The sequence below is a fragment of the Rattus rattus genome, chromosome 9 (assembly GCF_011064425.1).
Source record: "Rattus rattus isolate New Zealand chromosome 9, Rrattus_CSIRO_v1, whole genome shotgun sequence".
In the NCBI taxonomy this organism is placed as follows: Eukaryota; Metazoa; Chordata; class Mammalia; order Rodentia; family Muridae; genus Rattus; species Rattus rattus.
The window spans coordinates 45,566,570-45,593,628 of record NC_046162.1 but is presented as its reverse complement, the minus strand read 5'-3'; the positions used below and the strand labels follow the sequence as shown (position 1 = coordinate 45,593,628).

Genomic DNA, 27,059 nt, shown 5'->3' with positions numbered 1-27,059 from the left:
CTGAAGTGAAATATAATTTGTTTCATTATCCTATGATGTAAGAATTGGATGAATAAAAGCCTAACAGCACACACTATAAGATGCTTGGTGGCCAGCAGGTAGTGCTACCATTTCTGCTTGACTACTCCGGATTCCTCTCCTGGTCCTACAGAATGACCAACGTACCAGTAAAATATCTGCAATTTGTGCATAAGTGAGATGTCACCTCATCTTGTCCTGACTTGTACTGCCTCAGTATTCATCTCTGAAGTTCTGCCTTTCTTCCCTAACTAACTGGATCTCTCCTCAGCTGTCCTGGAGAAACCTCTAGAAAAGAAAGCTGGAAAGAATTATGGCCCTCCAGGCAACAGGAAACTCATCTACTTCATCGATGACATGAACATGCCCGAGGTGGATGCCTATGGAACAGTACAGCCCCACACTGTCATCAGGCAGCACCTAGACTATGGCCACTGGTAAGTGTCCCCACAGAGGGGTTTCAGGACACTCAGCTCAGTAGGTACTGCAATGACAAACTTCTGTTGGCCCTAATACTACTAAGGGAGTCCAAAGTAAAGAAGATCATTCCTCAGGGGCTTCTGTGCTTCTTGGAGTGCTCTCTTAGACAGAGCCTCCAGGTCAGAGGGGTATGGAGCTCTCACTGCAAAGGGAAACTACAGTTTTCTTCAGGACACATTTTTGTGAGCTATGGAGATTGGGAAAGATGGGTATGTTGGAAGAGTGGACAGAAGCTAGAAAGGGAATTTAAAATTTTATTGGCTATATACTATATACATATATGGAAACACACCAAATATATAGCTGATGACCCACACCTTTAAAATAAAACTATCTCAAAATTACACCCTGTGAGACTTCCTCTAACCACAGAGCTAAACTCCCCACTCACCTCCATTGTGGCCTCCTACAGAGATGCTCTGATAATAAGAGGTACACTCCCAGCTGACTTGCATGGTATGATGGTTTGTATATGCTTGGCCCAGGGGTGACACTATTAGGAGGGGTGTCCTTGTTGGAGTAGGTGTGTCACTGTGGGCGTGGGATTAAGACCCTCATCCTAGCTGTTTGCAAGTCAGTATTCTGCTAGCAGCCCTCAAATGAAGATGTAGAGCTCTCAGGTCCTCCTGTACCATGCCTGTCTAGATGCTGCCATGCCCCTACCTTGATGATAATGGACTGAATGAACCTCTGAACCTGTAAGATAGCCCCAATTAAATGCCGTCCTTTATAAGACTTACCTTAATCATGGTGTCTGTTCACAGCAGTAAAACTAAGACACATGGATTTGATGTCTCCAGAGAAATTAGGAGTCTTAGTTTCTCTTGAAACAACCTAGTTTTTAGTAGCAGACACTGAACATAGTCTACTGGACAAAATCGGTGATCTAAAACATGCCTGGCTCCCCTTCTTCTGTCTGTAAAGATGGGGTGGGGGTTCCAAGAAAGAAATGAGAGAAGGGTCATAGTAAAGATACCAATTCGAGTTGCTTCTCGATCCTTCCTAAAATCTCTGTCAAACACCATTAGCACCTTGCCTGCAGTCTCCACACTAGGATTTAAGCTACTAATTGCTATAAGAAAGGTAGAATGTTGGCAAGATGTTTAAATGGGAAGTAGAAACTTGACAGAAATCCTGCCCTGTTGCTTTCTCTGTTTGAATGTACTTTCTCTGAAATACCGATCTCCACCGTCTTCTCTCTCCTCAAATTCCCAACGTATCAAAACAGATGACTTGGTTTTCACTGAGGAAACTAATGCCAAGTCGATCCTTGCTTCTATACAACTTGCTCACTGCCTTGCAAACCCTGTATCCCGGCCTCCCATGACATCTCTCCTAAAGCATGTCTCCCATACAATGGTTCTACTGACTCCTGCTTCTATAACTCTGTACTAGCTAGACCCCATCATCTCCTTGTTGGCTCTTTCGTGTCACTGAGATTTTAGTTGTTTGTTAAAAGTCATTTAGTTTCCTATGGCTAGTCTCTTCTGTGTAAAACTAAATTTCCCTCTCTGTCCTTGCTTCCTGCCTAACTTCTAACTCACTCAATACATTGTTCTTTGATTACCTCCCCCCAATTTCTGAACTATTCCTGCAAACCTACTAACTATTGCTCCTGTGGCATTCAAGAGACCCTATTGAAAAGGGGTATTTCTTCTCTCTGCAGTTCTAATGTAGGAGTACTGGATTCCATTGCTTTCTGGGCAGCCACATCTTTCTGAGTTTCTTCTTTTCTGTCAGTCCTCTTCTGTGTTCTCTCCTCCTGGACTACTTCTGTGGATACTGGGATTTTCATAATTTCATCTTGGGCTATTATTCCTTCTTATTCTCTCAGTAAATTTAGAATTCTACTTTTTTATTTAATTGCCTATAGTGGATTGAATGAGAATGAACCTCAGAGGTCGATATGTTTGAATGTGTGGTCCCCAGTTGGTTGAACTGTTTTGGAAAGGATTAGGAGGTGTGGTCTCATTGATGAAGATGTGTACTGGGGTTGGACTTTGCAGTTTCAAAAGACACATGCCATTCTCCATACACTCTCACTGCTTCAGGTTGTAGATTAAGATGTGAACTCTCATCTATCCCATCTGTCTGCTATCATGGACTCTAACCATCTGAACCTATAAGCCAAGTAGAACTTTCTTTTATAAATGTCCTTGGTCATAAATATATTATCACAGCAATAAAAAAGTAAGACACAACCGAACATGTGAATGATGAAAATTGCCCTACCTCACCTTGAGGAAGTGCTATTTACCTCAGCATGCAACTCTCATTATAAGTTGGCTTAGTTTTGTTTAGAGACAATTCCACTATGTAGCCCAGGCTGCCCTCATACTCACAGTTTCCTGCCTTCTGAGTATCTGGGTTATGGACGTACACCACCACATGTGGCTCACTGGAGGTATCTATTTCAGGTATGATCGGAACAAACTGTCTCTGAAGGAGATCATGAATGTACAGTACATTTCCTGTATGAACCCCACTGCAGGAAGCTTTACCATTAATCCAAGACTCCAGGTACAGAAGGAGGCGGGCATGGGTGTTACCTCTGAGTCCTAATACTATCTATCTGGGCTGATGGCCTTTGATTATTGGTGGTAACTGGTCTTTCCTCTGCCCAGCTTACTAAAGTAGTAAACCAACTTGCATATCTCAGATAAGAAAGGAGCCTTGATGGAATAAGGATCTAGAGGGGTTCACAGAGTTCACACAACTCAACTCCCTCATTCTTAATATAAGAGACTTCTGATTGATGGAATTATCTTCCTAAGGGTTCACAGATGCACTGTGTCAACTCAGATATGAACTCAGATGTTTTTCCTCATCTCTGATCAAAGCTTCAATGCCATCATCCTCCCAGTCACTTCATGTTCAACCTAAATGTTGATGCAGAATCTTTGATCACTGTCACTAGTCTAGAGCAGTGATCTTCACTTACTTCTCTCCCATGTGTCTTGTTTTCTTCTGCAGCGCCACTTCAGCGTGTTTGCCCTCTGCTTTCCAGGAGCTGATGCTCTCTCTTCCATCTATAGCACCATCCTGACTCATCACCTGAAGCTTGGAAACTTCCCCACCACCCTGCAAAAATCCATCCCTTCTCTAATCAACCTGGCTGTCACCTTCCACCAGAAAATTGCCACCACATTTCTGCCCACAGCAATCAAATTTCACTACATCTTCAACCTCAGAGATTTTGCCAATATTTTCCAAGTAAGTTCATAAGATACTATGAAATCTTGGAGATGATTCATATGGTCCTACTCCTAATTTTAAAAAGAATGGTGAATGGCAAACCTCTTTGAACAAAGACAAGAAGTGTATGGAGTTGGGATCATAAATAGGTAAAGAATGTCATAATCTCTGTGGGAAATTCTTTAACAAAGCAATGTTTTATTTTAGAAGTACACTATTTCTCAGTAAGAGAACATATTCCTCAGTTGGTTTCTTTGTTCTGAGGCTTACCATTGGGGAGACAGTGGTATATTATTTAGTGGACTCCCAATACTCTTGTGTATGGGGAAGAAAAAGGAAGAAGATGGACAAGAAGGAGAAAAGTATGAAAAGAAGTCATAAGAGAAGGAGAAAAAGGGAAAGAAGAGAAAAATTTAAAAAAATTAAGAGGGAGGAGAAGATTAATGATTTAAAAATCCTCCATCACTTGTGATACTCATTGTTTTCATGATGAAAAAGAATGTCTCCAAAGACAGACAAGTTAGAAAATGTGTTTATAATACCCCTAAATGTCATTCTCCATCTTCTGATACAGCATAGGCCTACAAATTCGAGGTTCAATTCCAGATCAAAACTGTTTCAGATATAGTCTAGGCTGGTCTCCAACTTGAGATCCACCTGTCACAGCTAGTTGGAGACAAGACTAGACTATACAACTAGATCTTACCTCAAAAATATCAAAAGCAAAACCCCACTACTCTGAAAAGTCTGTGGTGCTAGGGTTCCCACACCAAGGTAAAGTATGTGTTTACTCACAATTAACTCTTACATTTTGAACATTAGTTGAGAGAGACATTACTTATAACACAACCTCATGCTTAAACTCACTGCAGTGTGATGGAGTCTAGATATTACTATCTACATTTCCTAAATATAAAGCAAGAAGTAAATTGGTCAAGTTCACATTACTCTTCAGTGGCAGCACTAAAGGAGAACTGGTCGACCACCCCTGATCAGAAGCAGACTTGTTTAGGGTCTTGTCTGGACATTTGCCTTCTCATCTAGAAATCCTGAAACCCATGACTCACCTGAATACTTTGAAATAGTGGGGTTTTTTTAAAGTTAGTTTTATCAAGTCTGACACAAACCTAGATATATATGGGAAGAGATCATTGATTAATTGAGAAAATGCCTCCATAGAATCGGCCTGTGGGTAAATCTGAGAGACATGTTCTTGATTAATAATTGATATGGGAGGTTCAGCCCACTGTAAGCAGTTCAATCCATTGGTTATAGAAGAAAGTAAGCTGAACAAGCCAGGGGAAGCAAGCCTACAAGAAACATTCCTCCATGGCCTCCTTATTAGTTCCTGTTTCTAAGTTTCTGCCTTGAGTTCCTGTTCTAATTCCCCCAGGCAAGCAACAAGGAAAAATAAAGCCATGTCTCCCTGGGTTGCTTTTGATTGTGGAGTTTTACCACAGCAGTAGTAGAAACCCTACCCAAGGCAGACATTATTACCTCCATTCAGTAGAGCCTTGAAGAAGTTACTGGCTAGGAAATAAGGATGTGGATGCAGGGACTGGGAGACAGAAAGCTCAAGGTGGTATTAGCACAATGGTTAGAAGTGGGTGGGAAGAGGAGTGGTGGGTAGTGAGGAGGCAAAAGATGAGACTACAAGACAATTTGAGACCTGAAGAGAGGCCCTTGTAAAAGGTTTTGCTTTAGTGTATAATATTTACCGAGCACAGCACTGAGCCTTTTCATCAACTCTTTTAATCCTCTCAACACCCATAGAAAGTAAAGCATTGACTACAGTCAACTGTCTTTAATCTTGCATTCCACAGAGCTGGATTCAACCTACTATGAATGGAAATTACTCTGAAAACTTGGATCTTTACACAACAGATTATTTTCTTTCTGATCAGTGTTCCACTAATCATACAATATATAGCAACTATTGACCTTATCAACTTCATTAGCTGTTATGCATAATTTAGTCATGGTTGAAGGCATGCAGAAGGATCTGCATAGACTATATGTTTATACTGCTGTATTTTATATGAATACATGAGTGTACATGGTTTATGATGCTCAAGAGCATCCTGGAGCCAGGGCCCCATGGGTCCACAGGGATGGCTCTATTTCCATTAAAAAAAATGATACAATTATCAGGTTCCATAGGTAATTTAGAGCGACAAAGTGCCTTCCAGAAAGTGGATATTCTATCCCAAACTTGTTTTGTGTAATGAATGCAGTGTCAAGGAAGAATCAGAAAGGGAGGAATGCCAAACAGAGGCTGAGTCTCTCGTTCTCCTTGCCTGTCTTTACATAACTCATGCAGCCTGAGAGGTAACACCTTGGGCTCTGTATCTCAGCCTGGCCTCTTGGCAGCCTATCAGATGTCAGCCAGCTGTCATAGCACCAGGAAGTACATTTCCCATTGGAGTACTACCTCCTTTGACTCCAGATGCACAGCTCTGCCTATGTCCCCCCAGAGGACAGCTTCAAGTTCAGAACTTGACCTCTGCCTCCTGTTTTCTTCTTGGCAGCTTGTCTGAAGGCCTGATAAGATATTAGGTGGTTAATTGAACAGCCAATAGGAGAAATATCCATCCTACAGAACCCAGCTCATTTCAAGCCTTTGTATATTCTCCACCCATTGTAATCACAGTAGAATTTGGTGGGCTGTGGTCACAGAAATCATGAACCAATTTTCCCTGCTCAGGGGCAGCATATAACAAATTAAGACAGTGCACAATTTGTACTTGACCAGTTCACAGCTGTTGAGCACTTCATTGCTAGTCAGTGTGACTATGATTGCAACAAGAACTATAAAAGTCAAGAAATAATGCCCCTCACTGTCAATTGTCAAACCTCAGAAGCCAGGACTCCCAAGTGGCATTTGATCTCACACTCCACATTTTATGTATGTGGGATACCTCAGAGAGTTAATGAGAAGAAAGAGGCCAAAGTACGTATCTGGCTAGGACTACAGGAACTTCCTCTTCTTTATTTATTTTCTTTAAATTTTCCTTTTTTATACTCTATTGAGTATTGAGCATGCAGGCAGAAAAGCACTCAGGTCCCAAGAATTTGACTTGGTTAATTACCACAAGTGACCACATCCTGTAAGCACCCCACACTCAGATTTTCATTCACTCTTCCCTCTACCTTCTAGCCATCAATATTATCCAGACTTCTAACATCACATATTATTCTGGCCTAAGTTTTAAACTTTTTAACAATAAAATTCAAGTGAATGTTGCCAATTCATTCAATGTTTCTTTCCTTGTTCATTGCTTCCGTTGTATTGTTGGATTTGAAGGAAACATTCAAGGAAGGGTGGAATAGTACAGGCCATCAAGTCTAGCACTGTAGACAAAGAAGTCAAAGGCTGCCTTGAGCCTGAGACAGATAGCCTACATAGCAAGTAAAACTATACAGTGAGATGCTGTCTCAAACAAACAAAAAAACAAAAACAAAAACAAAAAAGTTACATTTATATTTCTTTCCAACCCTTAATTTTTATTTTTTTCTTTTGTGTGGAGTGTTTTTTGTTTGTTTGTTTGTTTGTTTTTGTTTTTTGCTCCAACTTCCACTAGAGTTTTGAAGAGGAGTGCTGAGAATAGAATCTTTCACACTCCTAGTTTCTCAGAGATAAATGCTTTAAGAGCTCATCAATACAGTATTTTCCATAGGTTTCTTGAAGGCACTCTTTGCTGTGGTAAGATGATTGTTTTATAATTTATTAAGAGTTTTATTTACAACTAAGTATAGCAACTTAAATTCATTTTCTGATTGAAATAATTAAATTTTTTTCTTCCCTAGTCTGATACTATGTTAAATTATGTTAATTACTTTTGAATCATAATAACTTTGTATTCCTGGAGTAACTTGGTTACTACCTGTACCCTTTCCTTGGATTCAGCTTTCTAACTTACATAATTTCTATATCTGAATTGCTAAATCTCCTTTCTTGCCAACCTAAGGTTCCAAAATCTAAATAAAATGCCTTGGAATTTTTTTCCATTTTTTTTCCACTTTTGGAAGATTTTGTGAAACACTTCATTGTACACTCCTCACGGGGTTGACAGCCACCTAGAGTTTTCTTTGCAGAAGTTTAAAATTATGAACTTGGTTTTTGATACACATAATACTACTACATTTTGTATCATATATTTGCCACAATATCATTTAACAATAGGTAAAAAAAAATTCTGTTGTCCTTATACTGCCTTTGAAGGCTTTCTGCAGGCAGAGTTCTGGCTCTCTTCCGGAACTGCTTTTCTTCCCAAAACCTTCAGCTGGCTGGTGGTAGCCCACCTATGCAGCAGCTTCATGGCCACAGACACAGTTATCTGTGGCATTCATTTTTCTCCTGTGTCACTTCTGCAAAGGAGTCAGCCATTGTTAGTCCTTGTTTTTGTTTTTTAATGAAAATTGAAAGAATCCAACATTTGACTTTATCGAATGTTTTGGTTTGATACTTGTTTTTTAAAATATATATTATGAATATTTACTCTTTCATTTGTTGCCTTCCTATTTAACTTGGACATGGATTCCTTTAGCTTAGTTTCCATATCTTGATATGGTTTCTTATCTTAGTAACTGTCCTCCCGACGTTTCTGTAGTGTTCACTTTATGGTTTAAAATTTTCCTTGGACTCTTGTTCCTTCTTGCTCTCTTGTTCTTGCCTTTGCTTCCCCCTCTCTTCCCATTCATTCCCCCCTCTCTCCATGTGCTTATGGCCGCCCCCCCCCTCTTTTCTTTGCCTCTCTGCCTTTCTCTTTCTCTGACTCCACTATCCTTTTGACTCCATTCCCATGCCTGAATAAACCCTATTCTATACTAAAAATGAAAATTTTCCTCTGCATTTGCAACATGCAGGTTTGCAGTATTGCATAGTTTATAACCTTCAGTGTAGCATTCATTTTCAAACATTTAGAAGTTTTGGCTGTTGTTGTTGTTGTTGTTGTTGTTGTTGTTGATGATGATGATGATGATGATGATGATGATGATGATGATGATAACTACCTAATTTCAGCAAATTCCATGTGATTTCATTCAGTTGAAATTCATTAAGATTTACTATGTTCCCCCTGACACAATTGACAAGCACTTTTGAGAAATATGTTCTCAAACCTTAGGAATAGTTTAATCAATACATTAATTAGTACATGTTTTTAAAACATGTAACTTAAGTTTAATATATTTTTACTGATACTGATTTAAAAAAACTATATGTTCTGCAAGTATTTGAGAAAGATTTGTGAAAATCTCCCAAGTAGTATGAACATATGGACATATCTTCTTTTTCTATTCATTTTTTACAGTTTGAAGTAATACTGACAGAAGATAGAAAGTTTAAAACCACTCTATTTCCTCACATATATGGATATACTTAAAACTAGCCCACCTTCTTGAACTGTTGCTTGCATATTAAATGTAATTCTTTACCTTCAGAAAAACCCTTGCTTTAAAGTTGACTTTGTCTGATGATAGCACAACTAATCCATATTCCTTTAGTCTGTAATTTCACTTGCCCACTGGTGTCCACAGGACATGGGACCATGACACCTTATAGATATGAACATCTCCAGATGCTCAGGTCCTTTATGTGAAATATCAGAATAGTTTTGTTGTTGTTTCTATCTTTTTGCCAATGCTGGAAATTGAGCCAAAGCCTCAGGCATAATAAACTAACCTTCTAACTTCTGTCCTTTCCATGGAACTTGATGTAACCTGCACACATCTCCCCTGATACTTCAGATAATTATTAGGTTACACAAAACACCTAACACAATGCAGATGTCACTTAGGTAGTTGTGATTGTTTGTTGTTTAGAGACTAATGGCAAAAAATGTACACAGGCGGTGCAGACATACTCCTCTCTGAATATGTGTTATCCCAAGACTGGCTGAACCATGGATTGGAGAGCCCACAGTTAGGAAAAGCTTCTTTTTTGTCTTATGCTCAGATTTCCTATATTCTTATGCTTGAGAATAAACATTAGTGTTATGTATACATTTGACTTTTAGAAAGCAAGCCTAGCAGTTGTGACTTTTCGGAATACTATTCACCTGCTCATGTTGTTATACCTAGGCATGTATTTGAGGTTCTGGCCTCCTGTACTACTTCGTGTGTTTCCCACCATTCTGTTTCCTTTCTCTCCCTTCTTATATTCTATGGAACTTCTGGACATTTCTGCTATTTTATTTTCTCCTTCTTTCAAGATATATGTTTTGTTTGCTATTCCTCTAGTGAATGCTGTATCAATCAGAGTTTCATGAAAGTTTGTATTTGTTCAGTCCAATGCCTAGACCTAGATCCTCTATGAATTGGCTCTCTCTCTCTCTCTCTCCCTCTCTCTCTCTCCCTCTCTCTCTCTCTCTTCCTCTCTCTCTCTCTTTCTCTCTCCTCCATCAATCATCATTATCATGACCATCACCACCACCACCACCACCACCACCACCATTATCATCTGACTTTTGTGAGACAGGGATGCCCTGGCTGTCCTGGAATTACCTCTGTAGAACAGGTTAGCCTTGAACTCAGAAATCTGCCTGCCCCTGTCTCCTGAATGCTGGGATTAAATGCATTTGCCACTGCCACCCAGCTGCTCCTTTTTCTTTTCCTCTTGGTTTCAGTCATTCAGTCTTATCTAGTCCTGACATTCCTCATAATTTTTGTTTGATATGCAGTTCTGATTGGCTTTACCATGAGCAGATAATTTGAGGGCTGAACAACGATGGTTTTGTTTGGAGGTCACACACTTCTGCTTGTCTGTGCGTCTCTGTAGCCCACAGTGATTGCACCTTGGCTTCCATCTCTGTAAGAGCTGACCACAACCCTTTGGATTCCCTGTGGGTTTTAAGTATGGTTCTCCTTATTGTAAACCTAGTTTTCATCCTCCCCTTCCCACTCCATGAGACAAGACAAGATCATGCAACATCTTAACCTCCTCCTTGTCTCCATCTTTCCTTGTCCTAACTTGTATCCATAGTCGGTGAACTGAGAAAAGTCTCAAGAGGAAAAGTGGCATTGGTTATCTGGCTCATTTCTCTGGCATTTTATCCTCTCAAGTCTTCACTATCTTGGTTATTCTCTAGGCAGAAGCTTGAAAACACATTTTCTGTCTTTTCTTATTGATCTTAGAGGGTTTATGCATGATCGGCTAGTAAGCCATTACTAAAACAAATCTTGAAAGATTTCTTGCTATGCCATATAACAATATGTAGAAGATTTAATACTAGGCCACTCTTTGTTTCAATAAAAATTCATTTCAAGGGGCTAGAGAGTAGTTAAAAGCATGTATTGCTCCTGAGTTCAGGTCCCAGCACCCATATAACTTATATGGCTTTATAACTTTCCATAATCTCTGATCCAGAGGATTTGGCAACTCTGGACCCTGGATACCTGAACTTATATCCATATACCCACACTCAGATATACATACATATGAGCAATTTTAAAACAAATCTTTCAAAAGAGGATCCATTGTAAATATCTGTCTGGCAGCATGCTAGGCACTGGATATACAATGACAGGAATCAACTGCGGTCACTGAAATTAATTTGCTTCCCTTTGAGAGAGTTATCATGGTCTGCAGTAAATGAACTTGAAGAAATAAATAATCAGAAGAGCTAATAATTCCTCTATTTTGGAGATTTATACAGAAAAGGCCATGTGGGACATATCAGAGGTTATGGGTGCTATTGAACAGGGAGGGAGAAGTTATAAGTCTTCCACAAAGGCATTGGAATGAAATCATGACAGATGAGCAGAGGAAGCAAAAAAGGAAGAGTGGGGTCACAAAAGTATGTGTGGTCAGAAAAACAAAACTGAAAGTGTAAACTAGGTGTTTAGGGAAGCAATGATGAGGATGTTTATAAAGAAGTAGACCATAGCAATGTTAGGACCAGATGTTTGGGTTGTGTACTTAAGTCTAAGTATGAACAATAAGGAAGCATTAAGTGGTCCCCATCTTCTCCAGGACAAGAAGGCAATGAGAGTAAACCAGATGATTGGTTTGAAGCTAGATAGAGGACCCCTGAGGTGGTTAAGTCTGCCTCCATTTGCTTTTTCATGAAAAGCAGATGTTCGTGTGTTGGATAATAACAGGAAAGAGAGGTGACAGATTGACATCTCTGTAATACATAAGAGAACTCAATAAAGATGAGCATTTTGGCTGCTGGCCTGCCAAGGCAAGCTATCTTTCTCCTATCATCTGTCATTGTTCTGATGTCAATGCATTCAATCATTACCAACATCAATTTGTAAAACAAACCTTTTAGGAATGAAATATGATGTGTCTTCCTCCCAAAACTCCTTGTTGACATTCCAAGTTTCCCTTCCTCTATAACAAACTCCTTAGTGAGATAATCCTGAGGTACCATCCCAGGTTGGACATAATGCTCTAGAACAGTGACTCTAAACCAGTGGGTCACAACCCTTTGGCAAACATTTATCTCTAAAAATACTTACATTATGATTCATAACAATAGCAAAATTACAGCTATGAAGTAGCAATGGAAATAACTTTATGGTTTGGGGCTCACCCCAACATGAAGAACTGAATTAAAGGGTAACAGCATTAGGAAAATTGACATCCACTTCTCTAGAAAGTGTTGTACTTCTGAAATGTCGTTAACATTGTATGTTGTCTGTTTTCCTGGAAGGGCATTCTTTTCTCCTCCACTGAATGTGTGAAGTCCACACAGGACCTCGTAAAACTCTATCTGCATGAGTCAAACCGGGTTTATCGGGATAAGATGGTGGAGGAAAAGGATTTCAATCTTTTTGACAAACTCCAAACAGAATTCCTCAAGAAAAATTTTGACGTAAGTATTGCCTATGCTGTTTCTATATTTGAAACATAATGAGGACCATGCAGGTGATCACCAAAACCACTCTAGTCCATGAAGTCATGGAAAGCCAGAGGTTGGGTTACAAAAAGAAATTGTAGCATGACTTTCTCCAGTCCAAAAAACTGGGCATGACACAGTTTATTCACAGATTTCACATCTACAGATCCCTAAAAGCATCTGATCCAAAGGCTTATATGATACCGAGGCTCTTTCTAACTGCCCAGGTGACATCGTAAATGGTGTTAGCATCCTGAGACTGTGAGACCCCATCTCTCCCTTGATAGCCATTTTGAAAGTGTTCATAACTGGAAATGTGGAACAATTCTGAAACTCACAACATTTAGAATGATTCTGGACACTAGGTGTTTATATTAATGACGTAAATGCATTTTCCTGTCCAGAAATCAGAGAGAAAAATTACTGGTGATTGTTCCCTCATTGGCTCCTCCTCCTCTTCCTTCTCTTCTCCCCATCCTTATTCCCCTCACTCTTCCTTTTCTATGAGACAGGATTTTGCTATACAAATAAACTATTTTTGAATTTACTCTGTATCAGAATCACTATGCAGCCCAGGCTAGGCTTGAACCCTTGGCTTTCCTATCTCTACTTCCCAACACATGAGATCACAAGCATACGCCACCATGTGATCCCCTTTTCTGATACACCATAGTTCTGTGACTGTGATCCTTGACACATGCTCTTCTAAATAGCTGGAAAGAAGTCTTGACAGGAACAGTGGAGAGGGGCTTCATATTACACCTCTGCCTTGGAAACTCACAGTGCATTTAACACTTAAACCCAGAAATCTGGAATCATCCTAATTTACACATTGCACCCTGAAACTTATTCACCTTTGTCAAGAGCTCCTAACTTATAGAGAGAATGTCATGTGGAATGTGGCTTGAGATATGTTGACAGTGGAACACTACCATTCCCAGTGACAAAATTACCCAGCAACTAGCATAGAAAGTTCTGTAGAGTCACCATGTTTTCTGTTTTCTCTTGAACTGGAATCATACCCTGTCTGTAATTACATTCTCTCTACATATGCTCAATGAATTAGCCTGTCCTTGATCATTTTAACAAAATACCTTAGGCTTGGCAGTTTAGACACGGTTGTATTTGGAGCACAACACTACAAGCTGACAGTTTAAGATAGGGTAGCCCCATTGGTTTGGTCTCTGTGAGCGGACTGACAGTGATGGATAATACAGAGTTAGATGGGACAGCATGCTCAAAGGAGATGAAATCAAGAACTTTGTATGTATCATCAGAAGAGCTGACAGCTCTTTACCCAAGATTAGAATCATAGCTTCTTTTGTGACTGGGTTACCTCACTCAAGATGATATTTTCGAGTTTCATCTATTTGCCTAAGAATTTCATGTAGTCATTGTTTTTAGTAGCTGAGTAGTACTCCATTGTGTAGATGTACCACATTTTCTCTATCCATTCCTCTGTTGAAGGACTATAGCTATAGCTATACTATAGCTTCTGGCTATTATAAATAAGGCTTCTATGAACATAGTGGAGCATGTGTCCTTGTTGTACATTGGAGTATCTTTTGGGTGTATGCCCAGGAATGGTATGCACTCACTGATAAGTGAATATTAGTCCAAATGCTTGGAATCCCTAAGAAAAAATTCACAGATCATATAAGCCCAAGAAGGAAGACCAAAATGTGGATGTTTCATTCCTTCGTAGAAGGGAGAACAAAATACTCCTGGGAGGAATTACCGGGACAAAGAGTGGAGCAGGGACTAAAGACAAGGTTATCCAGAGACTGCCCCATCTGGGGATCTATCCCATATGCAGCCACCAAACCCAGTCACTATTGCTGATGCCAAGAAGTGCTTGCTGACAGGAGCCAGATATGGTTATCTCCTGAGAGGCTCTGCCAGAGCCCTACTGATACAGATGACGAAGGTTGCAGCTAATCATTGGACTAAACAAGGGGACCCCAATGGAGGAGTTAGAGAAAAGACTGAAGGAGCTGAAGGGATTTGCAACACCATAGGAAGAACAACAATATCAACCAACCAGACAACACCAGAGTTCCCAGGGAATAAACCACCAACCAATGAGTACACATGTCTCTAGCCACATATGTAGCAGAAGATGGCATTGTCCAGCATCAATAGAAGGGAAAGCCCTTGGTCCTGTGAAGGCTTGTTTTCCCAATGAAATGCAATTCCAGGGCACTGAGGATGGAGTGGTTGGGTGGAAGTGGGAGCATTCTCATAGAAGCAGGGGGAGGGAGAGGGGGGAGGGGAGAGGTCTGAAAGGGGATAACATTTGAAATATAAATACATAAAATATCCAAGAAGAAAGAAAAGAAAAGAAAGAATCATTAGCTTCATAGAGCTGTGTCCCCAGTGATACAACTACCTCTGTCTGGCCCCACTTTTTAAAGAGCCCACTGTCTATTACATGGCCAACTGGGGATCCAGCTGCCAACAGGCGAACCTTTGGGGAATGACCCACACCGATACTGCAGTACCTTCTTTGGATCAGCTCCATATTTTCTCCTGATATGTGCACCCCTGAAAATGGTGCACATACTGTTCTAATCCAGTTATTCTAAACCTGTGCATCACTAACACTTTGGCACCTCTAACTCTAAAAATATTTACATTACGATTCATAACAGTAGCACAATTACAGTCATGAAGAGGCAATGAAAATAATGTTATGGTTGGGGGTCACCACAACATGAGGAACTATATTAAAGGGTCACAGCATTAAGAATGTTGAGAACCCTACTTTAGAAAGTTCTTTTAACTGTCATACTTCTGACACCATCCTAATTTACATATAACCCATCCCAGTCTAAATGGCAAACTTTCTGGTGCTGAGCAGAACTTTCGAGTAGCTTCTTTTTGGCCGGCTGTTTTCAAGGTAAACACCTTCATTTCTACTTCCCTCGTTATTTTTATGGAGCCTGGCGTTCCGATCTCTCACATCTTAGATGGTCCCCTGTGAGCGCTGCGGAGTTAGCCAATTTGTGTACTTAGAGTTAACTTTGCAAGTAATCCTTGTCTTTATGAGCTGGTCTGTGCTGGAACTTTAAAGTCACAACACTTGGTTTTTGAAGTACAGATCCTTATGAGGGTTTGATGAAAAAGCTCACATCATTTGATCAGAGACCAAAATATAGTTCACACAGCCATTATTCTAACTAACAACACTTGTGAAGACAGCTGAGGCCCCTTACCTGCACATATCCTAGCACTGGTATCAGCACAAAATTGCCTGATTCCTCCCAAAGGAATTCAGCCCCCTTTTTACTGCTTGCAGCTTGTAGTGAAACACAGTATAACTGTTAAGGATACTTTGATTCACTGTATCAGGTGGCTTCCTTTCTCCCTTCTGCACAACATGGCTCTGATCATTAAACTGGAGACTTGTTTTGTTCATCAAAGAATCTTTGTATCTCAGGCTTCTCAAAACTGTACTTTGTTTTCTCTCCTGATAGATCCTTAGTGAAAACTGACACCCACCAGGATCAACCCAGTAGGTTAGCTTGTTCTTAAGATGGGCAACTGGATTTCTGCATTCCTTTCCTGTCCTTACTTATTTGCTTTATGTATGTCTATTTTGTGTGTATATGCGTTTGCCTACATGTGTTTCTATTACCATGTGGCATGCCTGGTGCCCTGGGAGGCTGGAAGAGGGCATTAGATCCCCTGAAACTGGAGTTAGAGGTGATTTAAGCTATCAAGTAGGTAGTGGGAATCAAACCTGGGTCCTCTAAAAGGGCATCCATGGCTCCTGACCATTGAGCCATCTCTCCAGACCTTTCCTATTTAAAATAACTTTTACTGTGATACAACACCATGACCAAAACCAACAAGTCAAAAGCATTTATTTCACATACACTTTCATGTTTTCCTAAAGAACCCAAAACCTCCAATCCAGGAAGTAACCCCACCTACAATAGGCTGGGCTCTCTTACATAAATCAGTAATTAAGAAAATTCCCTATAAGTGTTCATGTAGTCTGATCTTATATAAGCACTTTCTCAACTGAAGCTCTCTCTTTTCTGATGACTCTAGCTTGAGACGTATTAGACAAAAAAACTAACCCAGACAGGACCCCTACTACGTCTTCTTAAACTAGACAAAGTAGTTCTTTTGCATTGCAATCGACCTACCCAGATGTCTAAGATAGGGTTCTTTCTTTCTTTCTTTCTTTCTTTCTTTCTTTCTTTCTTTCTTTCTTCCTTCCTTCCTTTCTTTCTTTCTTTTTTTTTTACTTAATCACATTACATCCTGCTCACTGCCCCATCCCAGTTACTACCCCCTTCCCACAATCCTTCCCCCTTTCCCCTCTCAGATATGGTTTTCCATGGCTCTGAAAAGACCCTCAAAAGTCAGGGCACATCTGATACTCAATCTTCTATCCCTCTGTTCTTTTTCTCAGTCAGCAGGCCTAGTTTCCCTCTTTTGTGTTTGGGGGAATCTTGTCCAAGGAATTTATAAGACTAACAGGGTTATGACTTAGCCCTGGCAATGGCCCCTTCTTGTTACCTGTTCCCGACATGAATTTCATAATCTGAATTTCAGAAAGCTTCCTGGGATACATTACTTCTGTAATATTTTTTCCTACATGAAATCTTAATTATTTGACAAGCAAATAATTTACTATTTGTTCTCTAATGCAAACTAACAATAGAAGTTTCCAAAATGCTTAGAGAATAAATTGTTAACAAAGAAATGAAAAGTTGTCTCTGTTTAATTAATTGAATTGTACTAGTCATTATGCAATGTGCTAATATTTGTCCTGGAGTAAGATTTGACAAACAGGAAGGAAGAATTCTTACGAAAGTGTTATAAACAGTGCATTATACTCTAAATGTTTTAATATTGGAAGGAACCTTATATATAAACCAGAAAATTAAGGATGGGGAGCTATTAGTGATTCTTCAGAAACCAACCAAACCTTCTCTATGGGTGGACCAACTTCACAAAAGATATGCTGTATGAGCATTCTGTAGGTTAGGGAATAAGAACCATTGAAATGGCTGTTGGGTAACTGAGGTCCCTGGATAGTGATACACTACATCCAGCATTACCAAAGGAGGCCCTGCCTAGAGAAATCTAGCCTTGTCCTCATCTACTCTCCTGAACACAAAAAGATTCATACAGTGCTTTGAAGGCAGATGCCTCCCACTTTCCACTTCCCACCATTAATTCATAAGGAGTAACAAATATTTATGAATCCCTGGAGCTGGTAAACCCATGGTAAACGTCTACTTCCCGGGAAAGTGTCAAAGAGAAAATTCCCAAGAGGCCCTGATGCTTAATTTTCACTAAGTATGTGGAGAGAAAAGGCAGTCAGTTTGATATCTCCCCCATATTGGGTACCAATACAGAAGATCCTCTTCCCTGTGTCTCCTCTCCAGGATAGCAAAGGGATGCTGGAGCAGACCCAAAACCTGAACATGTATTGTCACTTTGCAACCGGCATTGGTGAGCCCAAGTACATGCCTGTGCAATCGTGGGACCTTCTGAGCCAGACTCTGGTGGAAGCCCTGGAGAGCCACAACGAAGTGAATGCTGTGATGGACCTGGTTCTCTTTGAGGATGCCATACACCATATGTGAGTGTGCATCTCTTCCTTGCCTCCCCCCAGTGGCTTCTCCTTCCTAGGGTCAGAGGTCTCATTTGGTTATTTCAAGTCACTTCTTTCTAAAGTTTGTAAGTGAAGGTCAAGATGGCTGGGGGCAGTGCTACAGCTGCAATTTCACTAATAGCCATAGGGGGCAGTAGAACACAGAGTTCAGCTCCAGCGAGCACCAGGACCCTCATCTACACACACACACACACACACACACACACAGGCACACATACACTCTCACACACTTGTGCATTTTTTGAGTACTCATGTATTTCAAAACTTAAATATTATTATGATATTATGATATTATTATTATAATACTAAATATAATCTATTTAATGTATCACTGGCAATGGTCACCAGCTCTCCCTGATAACTTACACTCACACAATGTGGCTCAGATCCAACTGTTTACGTTGACCAGTCTGAGATCTACTTAATACTCTTGGTGCCTCACAGTGTCCTCCCACTCTAACCAAGTTTCCCAGGGTGTTCACTAATAAATTCTCACTGACACACAGCTGGCCCTGACATGAAGGGAGCTGTTTCCTTTTTCCCACCCATCCCAAGAACCTCAGAGCTCAGAGAAGGACAAGGCTCCTATCCTCACCCTCACCACTATGGCACGATTTAAGCCATTTCTCCCTTTTAAAAGGTTTATTTGTTTCTATGTGTTAGGTGTGTGAGTGTGTTGCCTGAATGTATATATGTGTACCATGTACATGCCCAGTGCCTGTAGAGGCCAGAAGAGGGCATCAGATCCCTTGGAACTGTGGTTACAGGTGGTTGTGAGCCATGGCTAGGTGCTAGAAATCAAATCCAGGTCCTCTGCAAGAATAGAAAGTTTTCTTAACCACTAAGCCATCTCTCTAACCTACTCTCTCCCACCCATTTCTCTTTCTAACCTTCAGAAGGCCCAGTCATTGTGAAGCACAGGACTCTACTTTTATGCCCCTGGCCTCTCCTTGTCACTGTCTACTAAAGCCCAGCCATCTCCTATCATTTAGCACCTGGGCAATCTCCTTACCTCTGACTCCACTCATTCCCAACATCCAGCCCTGAACACTCTATTCCCTAGCCAATATGTCTCCTGTGACCTTAGCTACATGCTCCCACCCCTCCAACACATATTCTTCCCCAGCATGTCTACTCTCAGCACTGAGCTCTCTTCTGGAGTCTAAATTACAGGCATCTCTATGACTCGCACATCCATCTTTCTCTTCTACTCCCTCCAAGCTCCAGCTGTTCCTCAACTCCATCAAGACTTCCATTTATGGGCCAGATGCTTTAATCATACTCTTGTACCCATTTCCCTGTCATGTCTTCTTAGTTAACAGATGGTTATCCTAGTCTAAACTTCTCTAACTCTCCTGTCAGAGTGTCTATGGGACCAAACACAATTCTCGTTAAACCACACTGTCGTCTATTTCATCCCTCTCCCAGTTGTTGAAGAAAATCCCTCAACCACGGTGGTTAGTGTTGCTTCATCTTTGTGTCCACACACATCAGGTAGACCCTAATCATGGCCTGAAACCCTCCCCGTCTACCCTGAGAACTTCATTCCCTTCAGCTTCCTGAGATAACTGCACAGATCTGATTGTGCTTTCTCCTCAGTCTCTGACAGCCCTGCCCTGCCTTCAGTTACAGCTACAGAAAGCATCTTTTTTTCTCATGTAAAATCTTTTAATTGACCACTTATAAGCAGCTATTTTTAAATGATTTATTACATTTAATGCCCTATTTATCTAAGACTAGAAATATTGTAGCTGTGCCCCTGAATTTCACATATCATTTAAAAAATACTTGCCACATTGAAATCACACAAGCTTAGGACATGCAAAGTGACCATGACCATTACATTTTATACCTGAACTGTAAACTTATAAAATATGCAAATAAAAATTTTACATTTATTGTGTTTTATAGTGATTTTCTTTTTCTGTTTCCTTTTTATAATTTATGTTTTATTTTTATTTTTAATTGAATATTTTATTTATTTACATTTCAAAGTTTATCCCCTTTCATGGTTTCCCTTCTGCAAATCCTTATCCCATCCCCCCATTACCCTGCTTCTATGATGGTGCTCTCCCACCTACCCACCCTCTCCTTCCTCACTGCCCTATTATTCCTCTACATTGGGGCATCAAGCCTTCACAGAACCAAGTGCCTCCCCTCCCACTGATGCCAGACAAGGTCTCTTCAGCTCCTTCAGTCCTTCCCCTAGCTCTTCCATTGGAGTCCCTGTGATCAGGCCGAAGGTTGGCTTTGAGCATCTGCATCTGTATTGGTCAGACTGGCAGAGCCTCTTAGGAGGCAGCAGTATCAGCCTCCTGTCAGAAAGCACTTCTTGGCATCAGCAATGGTGTCTAGGTTTTATGTCTTCATGTGAGATGGATCCCCAGATGGGGCAGTCTCTGGATGGCCATTCGTTCAGTCTCTGCTCCACTCTTTGTCCCTGTATTTCCTTTACACAGGGGCAATTCTGGGTTAAAATTTTAGAGATGGGTAGATGGCGCTATCCCTCAACCAGGGGTCATGCCTAACCTCTAAATATGGTCTCGATGGGTTCTCCCTCCCCTTTGCAGGGGTATTTCACCTAATGTCACGTCCATGGGGTCCTGGGAGGCTCTTGCTTTCCTGGCATCCAAGACTTCCTGTTTGCTACCCCCAGTTCCCCCTCCCCTATTGCTATACACTTCTGTTCAATTTCCTGACCCTCTGTACATCTCCTCCCATACGTGATTCTGCCCGTTTTACTGAAATCATAAAATGACTAGAAGAAAATGCTCATGCTCACCCCAATGTACACATCACCAACCTGAAAGCCCCCTGCCTCACTGCCTCATGCATTCTATGCACAAAGGCCTATCAGCCTTCCTGTTTCCATTCGAGTCACCTTGTTCTTTCTGAAGGCCAATCACTCTACCTGTCATGAGGTCCCATCCCTTCCCCTTCCTGGTAACTTTATTTCTTCCCATAGATATTTCCCCTCCCCTTCCTCCTTTCCCTTTCACCCCATCACTGATTTCTGGGTCACATGTGTCAGCATATGCAAACATTTTCACTTGTCAGAAATATAATAAGCTATTCCTTAGCCCAATCTCCCTTTTCATCTACTAATCCCCCATTTCTCTGCGCCTCTTCACAACAAAACTCATCACAAAGGCAGTCTATACCTGTCAACCTTTCTTGCCTCTAATTCTCTCTTCAACAGGCTCTTTTTGCTGCACGAAGAAAGTAACTGTCACTGTAATCATTCCAGACCTACCGTTCACTAAGGTCAAATGCTATGACCAGGTCCACACCTCATGCTCCTTGACCAGGTGCTGCATTCTTATGATTCTCCGCTTGGTTTAATATCCACCCATCTCCCCATCTAACATAGGTTTGTAGACTACACAATATCTACGCAGTTCCCCTACTCAGCTTCCAGGAAGCAGTCTGGCCTCACTCTGTACCTTCTTCTCTCTCTGGGAGTGGACTGTCCCTCCGATGACTCCCTTCACCAGCAGATCCTGCTGTTTTTGCTATAAACTTTTTTTTCCTTTTCTTTTATTGGATTTTTTTTATTTACATTTCCAATGTTATTCCCTTTCCTGGTTTCCTGGACATAAACCCCGTATCCCATCCTGCTCCCCTTCATCTATAAGGGTGTTCCCCCACCCCCAACATTCCCCTACACTGGACCGAGGGTTTCCCCTTCCATTGGTGCCCAGCAAGGTCATCCTCTGCTACATACACAGCTGGAGCCATGGGTCAGTCCATGTATAGTCTTTGGGTAGTGGTTTATTCCCTGGGAGCTCTGGTTGGTTGGTATTGTTGTTCTTATGGGGTTGCAAACCCCTTCAGCTCCTTCAATCCTTTCTCTAGTTACTCCAATAGGGACCCTGTTCTCAGTTCAATGGTTTGCTGCTAGCATTCGCCTCTGTATTTGACATGCTCTGGCTGTGCCTCTCAGGAGACATCTATATCCTGTTCCTGTCAGGATGCACTTTTTAGCTTCATCCATCTTATCTAGTTTTGGTGGCTGTATATATATATGGGCTGTATATATGTATGGGCTCTGAATGGCTGTTCCTTCAGTCATTGTTCCAAACTTTGCCTCCACATCCCCTCCTATGAATATTTTTGTTCCTTCTTTTAAGAAAGAGTGAAGCATTTGCACTTTGGTCATTCTTCCTCTTGAGTTTCATGTGGTCTGTGGATTGTATCTTGGGTAATTCGAGCTTTTGGGCTAATATCCACTTATCAGTGAGTGCATACCATATGTGTTTTTCTGTGGTTGGGTTATCTCACTCAGGATGATATTTTCTAGTTCCATCCATCTGCCTATGAATTTCATGAAATCATTGTTTTTGATAGCTGAGTAATATTCCATTGTGTAGATGTGCCACATTTTCTGTACCCATTCCTCTGTTGAAGGGCATCTGGGTTCTTTCCAGATTCTGGCTATTATAAATAAGGCTGCTATGAACATAGTGGAGCATGTGTCTTTGTTGTATGTTGGAGCATCTTCTGGGTGTATGCTCAGGAGAGGTATAGCTGGGTCCTCAGGCAGTGCAATGTCCAACTTTCTGAGGAACCTCCAGAGTGATTTCCAGACTGGTTGTACCAGTTTGCAATCCCACCAACAATGGAGGAGTGTTCCTCTTTCTCCACATCCTTGCTAGCATAGGTTGTCACCTGAGTTTTTGACCTTAGCTATTCTGACTGGTGTGAAGTGGAATCTCAGGGTTGTTTTGATTTGCATTTCCCTGATGACTAAGGATGTTGAGTATTTCTTTAGGTACTTCTCAGCCATTCGGCATTCCTCAGCTGAGAATTCTTTGTTTAGCTCTGAACCTCATTTTTTTTTTTGCTGCAGTCTTTATACTAGTTCTTTCACTTCACTTTGGCGTAGTCCTAAACTTTCTCTTTCCTCTTTGATTTTTTTTTTCTCTTCCTGGATATTTTAGTATGGTGTTTTCTTCTCTTAGAATCACAATAGTTATTTAATCATACAACCCTTTGGAAATACTGCTTTTGTGCTCCAAATGCCTTATTAGTCAGAGAGAGAGAGAGAGAGAGAGAGAGAGAGAGAGAGAGAGAGAGAGAGAGAGAGAGAGAGAGAATATCTTCAAAGACTCAGCTTCCTCCAGCTGTGCTATGGAGCATCTTTAGCTTTTGTTTTTAATCTCTCAGAAATTCAGTGATGGGCTTAACACAGACAGTCTTGGTTCTCTGGCCCAGGAGTCCTCTAGAATATTGATCTTCTTTTTAAATTTTGTAATTTAAATTCAGAGTCCCTTGCCCTTGTCAGAGGTTGTTAATGAAGCCCCAGCTGGAGTCTAATGCTGACAGCTGCAAACTTAGCCATACTAACTCTGAAACTTCACCACTACAGATGCATTTTTTTCATCTAAATATTGAATGATGCAGCCCATTCTATACTGACTCTGGGCCTTCAAGAATAGAACTGTGAACCAGGCGACACAATGACCCAGTTGTACTCCACTTCCTCCTCCATGCCTGCATCCAGGAATCCAGTCTGCTCTCCATCTTTCCTGAATGGGAAGATAGAGCTTGGATATTTGGCACCAGTGTCTCCTTCCATCAGGCACCAATTCAGACACAGAAAAAACACAAGCTCCCGCACAGAGCATAATGAAGAATTACAAACAGTGCCTTAAATGTGAGATTAAGTATAAGTCACTGGGTTTTGTTTCAATGTAATAAAACTATATTGGATAGCTTCGATGTGTTTGCTCTGGAATGAACACAAAATAACCATGCATACTCTTTAGGCATGTGGAAATGAGTTTAATAGGAGGGCAAGAGAAGGGTAAATCTAGCTGATAATGACAGAGCATAAGTTTTACAATTAAATAAGTGAAAAGGAGAACTAATAAAATAGGTAAATATAGGCCAATAAATAACTCCTGAATACTTAAGCAGACAAGCCTGAGCCACACAGAATTCAGTGATGTATGGTTTTAAGTCCTAAACACTTTGCTAGGTCTAAAGCAGAAAACAAAAGGCTGGAAGTAAAAAATTGAAGGGAATTAGAATGCACATGAAAGGGCCTTACAAACATAGATGTCATCCTTGGGAAAAAAATAGAAAAGGCATAAATGAAAAACATTATGACTCATATGCATGAAAAGTATTCTACTCCCTAAAAAAATCAAGTTAAAACTGTAATATGTAGCTTTTAAAGTTGTCAAGTGTGTGTATATGTGTTTGTGTTTGTGTGTGTGTGTGTGTGTGTGTGTGTGTGTGTGTATGATAACTACATACATGAACGAGGTCCATGCCCAGTGCATGTTGCTTATGGGTTGTTGATACACAAACACCTATGCAAGGGTTTCCATCCCAACAGCAAATATGATCCCCAGGAGAGATGAGGCAATGAGGATCCCCAGTTTCTTATGCTGGTTATGATTGAGTCAGACATCTTCCAAAACTACTCCCAAGCACCAGCTCCATGCTAAGTTTAGTCAGATCCTAATTGTTCACCACTTTGAATATGAAGTATCTACTGTAGCGTCTTTAATATAGGGCAGGGATGCAGAGGCACAAGATCCAATGTCAAATGGATCCTCTGATTCTTAGCCAAAAGTGTCATACCCAACACACTGTAGTGACAATTTTGGAATTTTGGTTTCTTCAAAAAACACAGAAGTATAAGAATGTGTTATTATTTGAATCCCAGAAGTGGGATATGGGGCTGCTTCAGAATGTCCACAGCAGCTGACTATGATTTGCCTTGTGCTCTAGCAGTGGTGTGATTTTGCCAGTTGCAGACAGTTTCTGTAATTTTTGTAACATTTGGAATTCGGGGAACTTTTTAGAGGATATATAAATGCTAGATCCCCACTAAGTGGGGTTGGTGGTTGGTGGTTGTTTAGGGGGGTTGGTTGTAGATTGCTAGTAGTCTTGATCAAAGAAGACACAAAAGGAAAGAAATTAGGTTCAGGGATTTTCATAGTTCCTCTCTCCTCTATCCTTGTTTCTCTGTTATCTGGTGTTTGAGGGCAAAACCAGGGAGATGAAGGGTGGGGAAAAGAAGAATCCACAAAAAGTAGAAAGACCAGTTATATTGCACTCTTTCTGTCCAGGATCACCAACATTAGAATTCACTGGCTTACACTATAAGTCAGTGAATACAGCCCAGTGTGTTCTCACCCTCCAGCATTATGGATAAGTTTTACTTGAAAAGAGCACAGATGGGCACCACCATTCTGAGCAGCTTTTTCCCCATTAAATCTCCTGAGCCATTTAAAAATTGCCTTGCTGTTTGGCTCAGCAACTTTACATCTAGGAAACTCACCCCAAGGAAATGAATAGAGATATAAACAAAATGTTATAACACATTATATGAGACTGGAGATATTGGAAACAGCCTAAGTATCCAATAGTAGGATAGTTCAGACAAACAAGTTATTGTATTTTTATTATCAATACAATATTGAAATTCTATATGGTGGTGTTGCACCATCAAAGGCATAGTCGAGCAGATTGCTTAATGGCTTAGAGAAGTCATCACAATCTACTGCTAAGTGAAAAACTGGTCTCAGGACACTGTACCCAATGTTTAGGAGTTGGTTCGGTGGTAGAGCGCCACGCATCATTGTGAGGACTTGAGTTTAATCATCAGGACTTGGAACAAATAAACAAAACATTATGCTCAGTATGTAAGCTGCCCTTGAATTTTAAAAGCTACAGGATAGAAATACATTGACATTTCAGATGTAATAACCAAATATATATTCACAGACATCTACACACACTAGTCTGCAAGCCCATAAAATTAATGTCAGTAGGATTTATTGCTAGACCATAGAATAGTGTGTTTTCCCTGTATTTTATACATTTTGTATAATGAGGAGCCGTTAGGTGCCTTATATAAGATCCACGGCTAGTGGAGACTAATGGAAGGTTGAAATGAGAGTCTGGAGGAGGCTGCAGGTGTATCATTTGAAGAAGAACGCTTGGGTTGGTAGTGGTTTCCTCAGAGGTGATGATCTAAGCCCAGAGGAGACCTGAAGTACTTTCCCGGGGCTGGAGTAGAGAAAGAGATACTTGGGGTGCTAAGATGTTAGAGGGGGAGAATCCAGAAGCCAAGGAAGTGACATCTACAAATATCCATTGCTTGAGCATCAGCATCCAGGAAGGGTTAGAAGACTGAGGCTCAGGTCTGACCTCGCTGCTTTCTTCCTATGCTTTAACTGTGTCCGTATTCTTCATGAGACAAACACTTCTAGCCTTGTCTTCAAGGCGTCAGCCTTCTCTGATTATTTCCTAATAGCAGGGTTTTAACTTTTCTTCTTTTTCATGGTTCCACTTTTACTCAAAGTCACACAAGGGTGAGAAGGAGGACACTGAGGGAAAGGCAGATTCACTGAGGGAGAAAAAAAAATTCATCCAAGTCCCTCTCCAGTACCACAACTCATGTCACCAGGCCTGCCAGCCTTCCCTGGCCATTTCTCCCACTCTCATCAGTTCAATGGGGCCTCTGGCTTTATGTAAGCCATAACAATTTCAGTACACTTGAGCAAGAAGATGATACCATGTTTGAGGGCAAACTGTGAAAGTTCCCCAGAGTTCAATTATGCCTCCCGGAGAGGCTCTCATTTTCTCTCCAACCATCTCACCCTCTGTGCTTCTCACTGTGGACAGTGGACTTTGTGATACACCTCTGCTTACTCCTCCCCAGCTGTCACATCAACCGAATCCTGGAGTCCCCTCAAGGAAATGCCCTGCTAGTTGGTGTAGGTGGGAGTGGTAAGCAGAGTCTGACCAGGCTGGCAGCTTTTATCAGTTCCATGGATGTGTTCCAGATCACTCTTCGAAAAGGCTATCAAATCCCGGACTTCAAGGTGAGTTTGGACAGTGTAGAAGAAGACCCTGTGTCTTCCTTTTTT

General features: G+C 40.9%; 1 protein-coding gene across 1 annotated transcript in view; it reads left to right on the top strand.

Annotated features, from left to right (window-relative positions):
- Dnah9 (dynein axonemal heavy chain 9) overlaps positions 1-27,059 on the top strand; it is a 343,066-nt gene that overhangs the window by 186,568 nt on the left and 129,439 nt on the right. The window contains exons 39-44 of the mRNA XM_032914418.1: positions 290-455; positions 2,916-3,018; positions 3,472-3,711; positions 12,351-12,512; positions 17,942-18,138; positions 26,852-27,014. Coding sequence (XP_032770309.1) covers positions 290-455; positions 2,916-3,018; positions 3,472-3,711; positions 12,351-12,512; positions 17,942-18,138; positions 26,852-27,014 — 1,031 coding nt within the window. The remainder of the gene's footprint in view (positions 1-289; positions 456-2,915; positions 3,019-3,471; positions 3,712-12,350; positions 12,513-17,941; positions 18,139-26,851; positions 27,015-27,059) is intronic.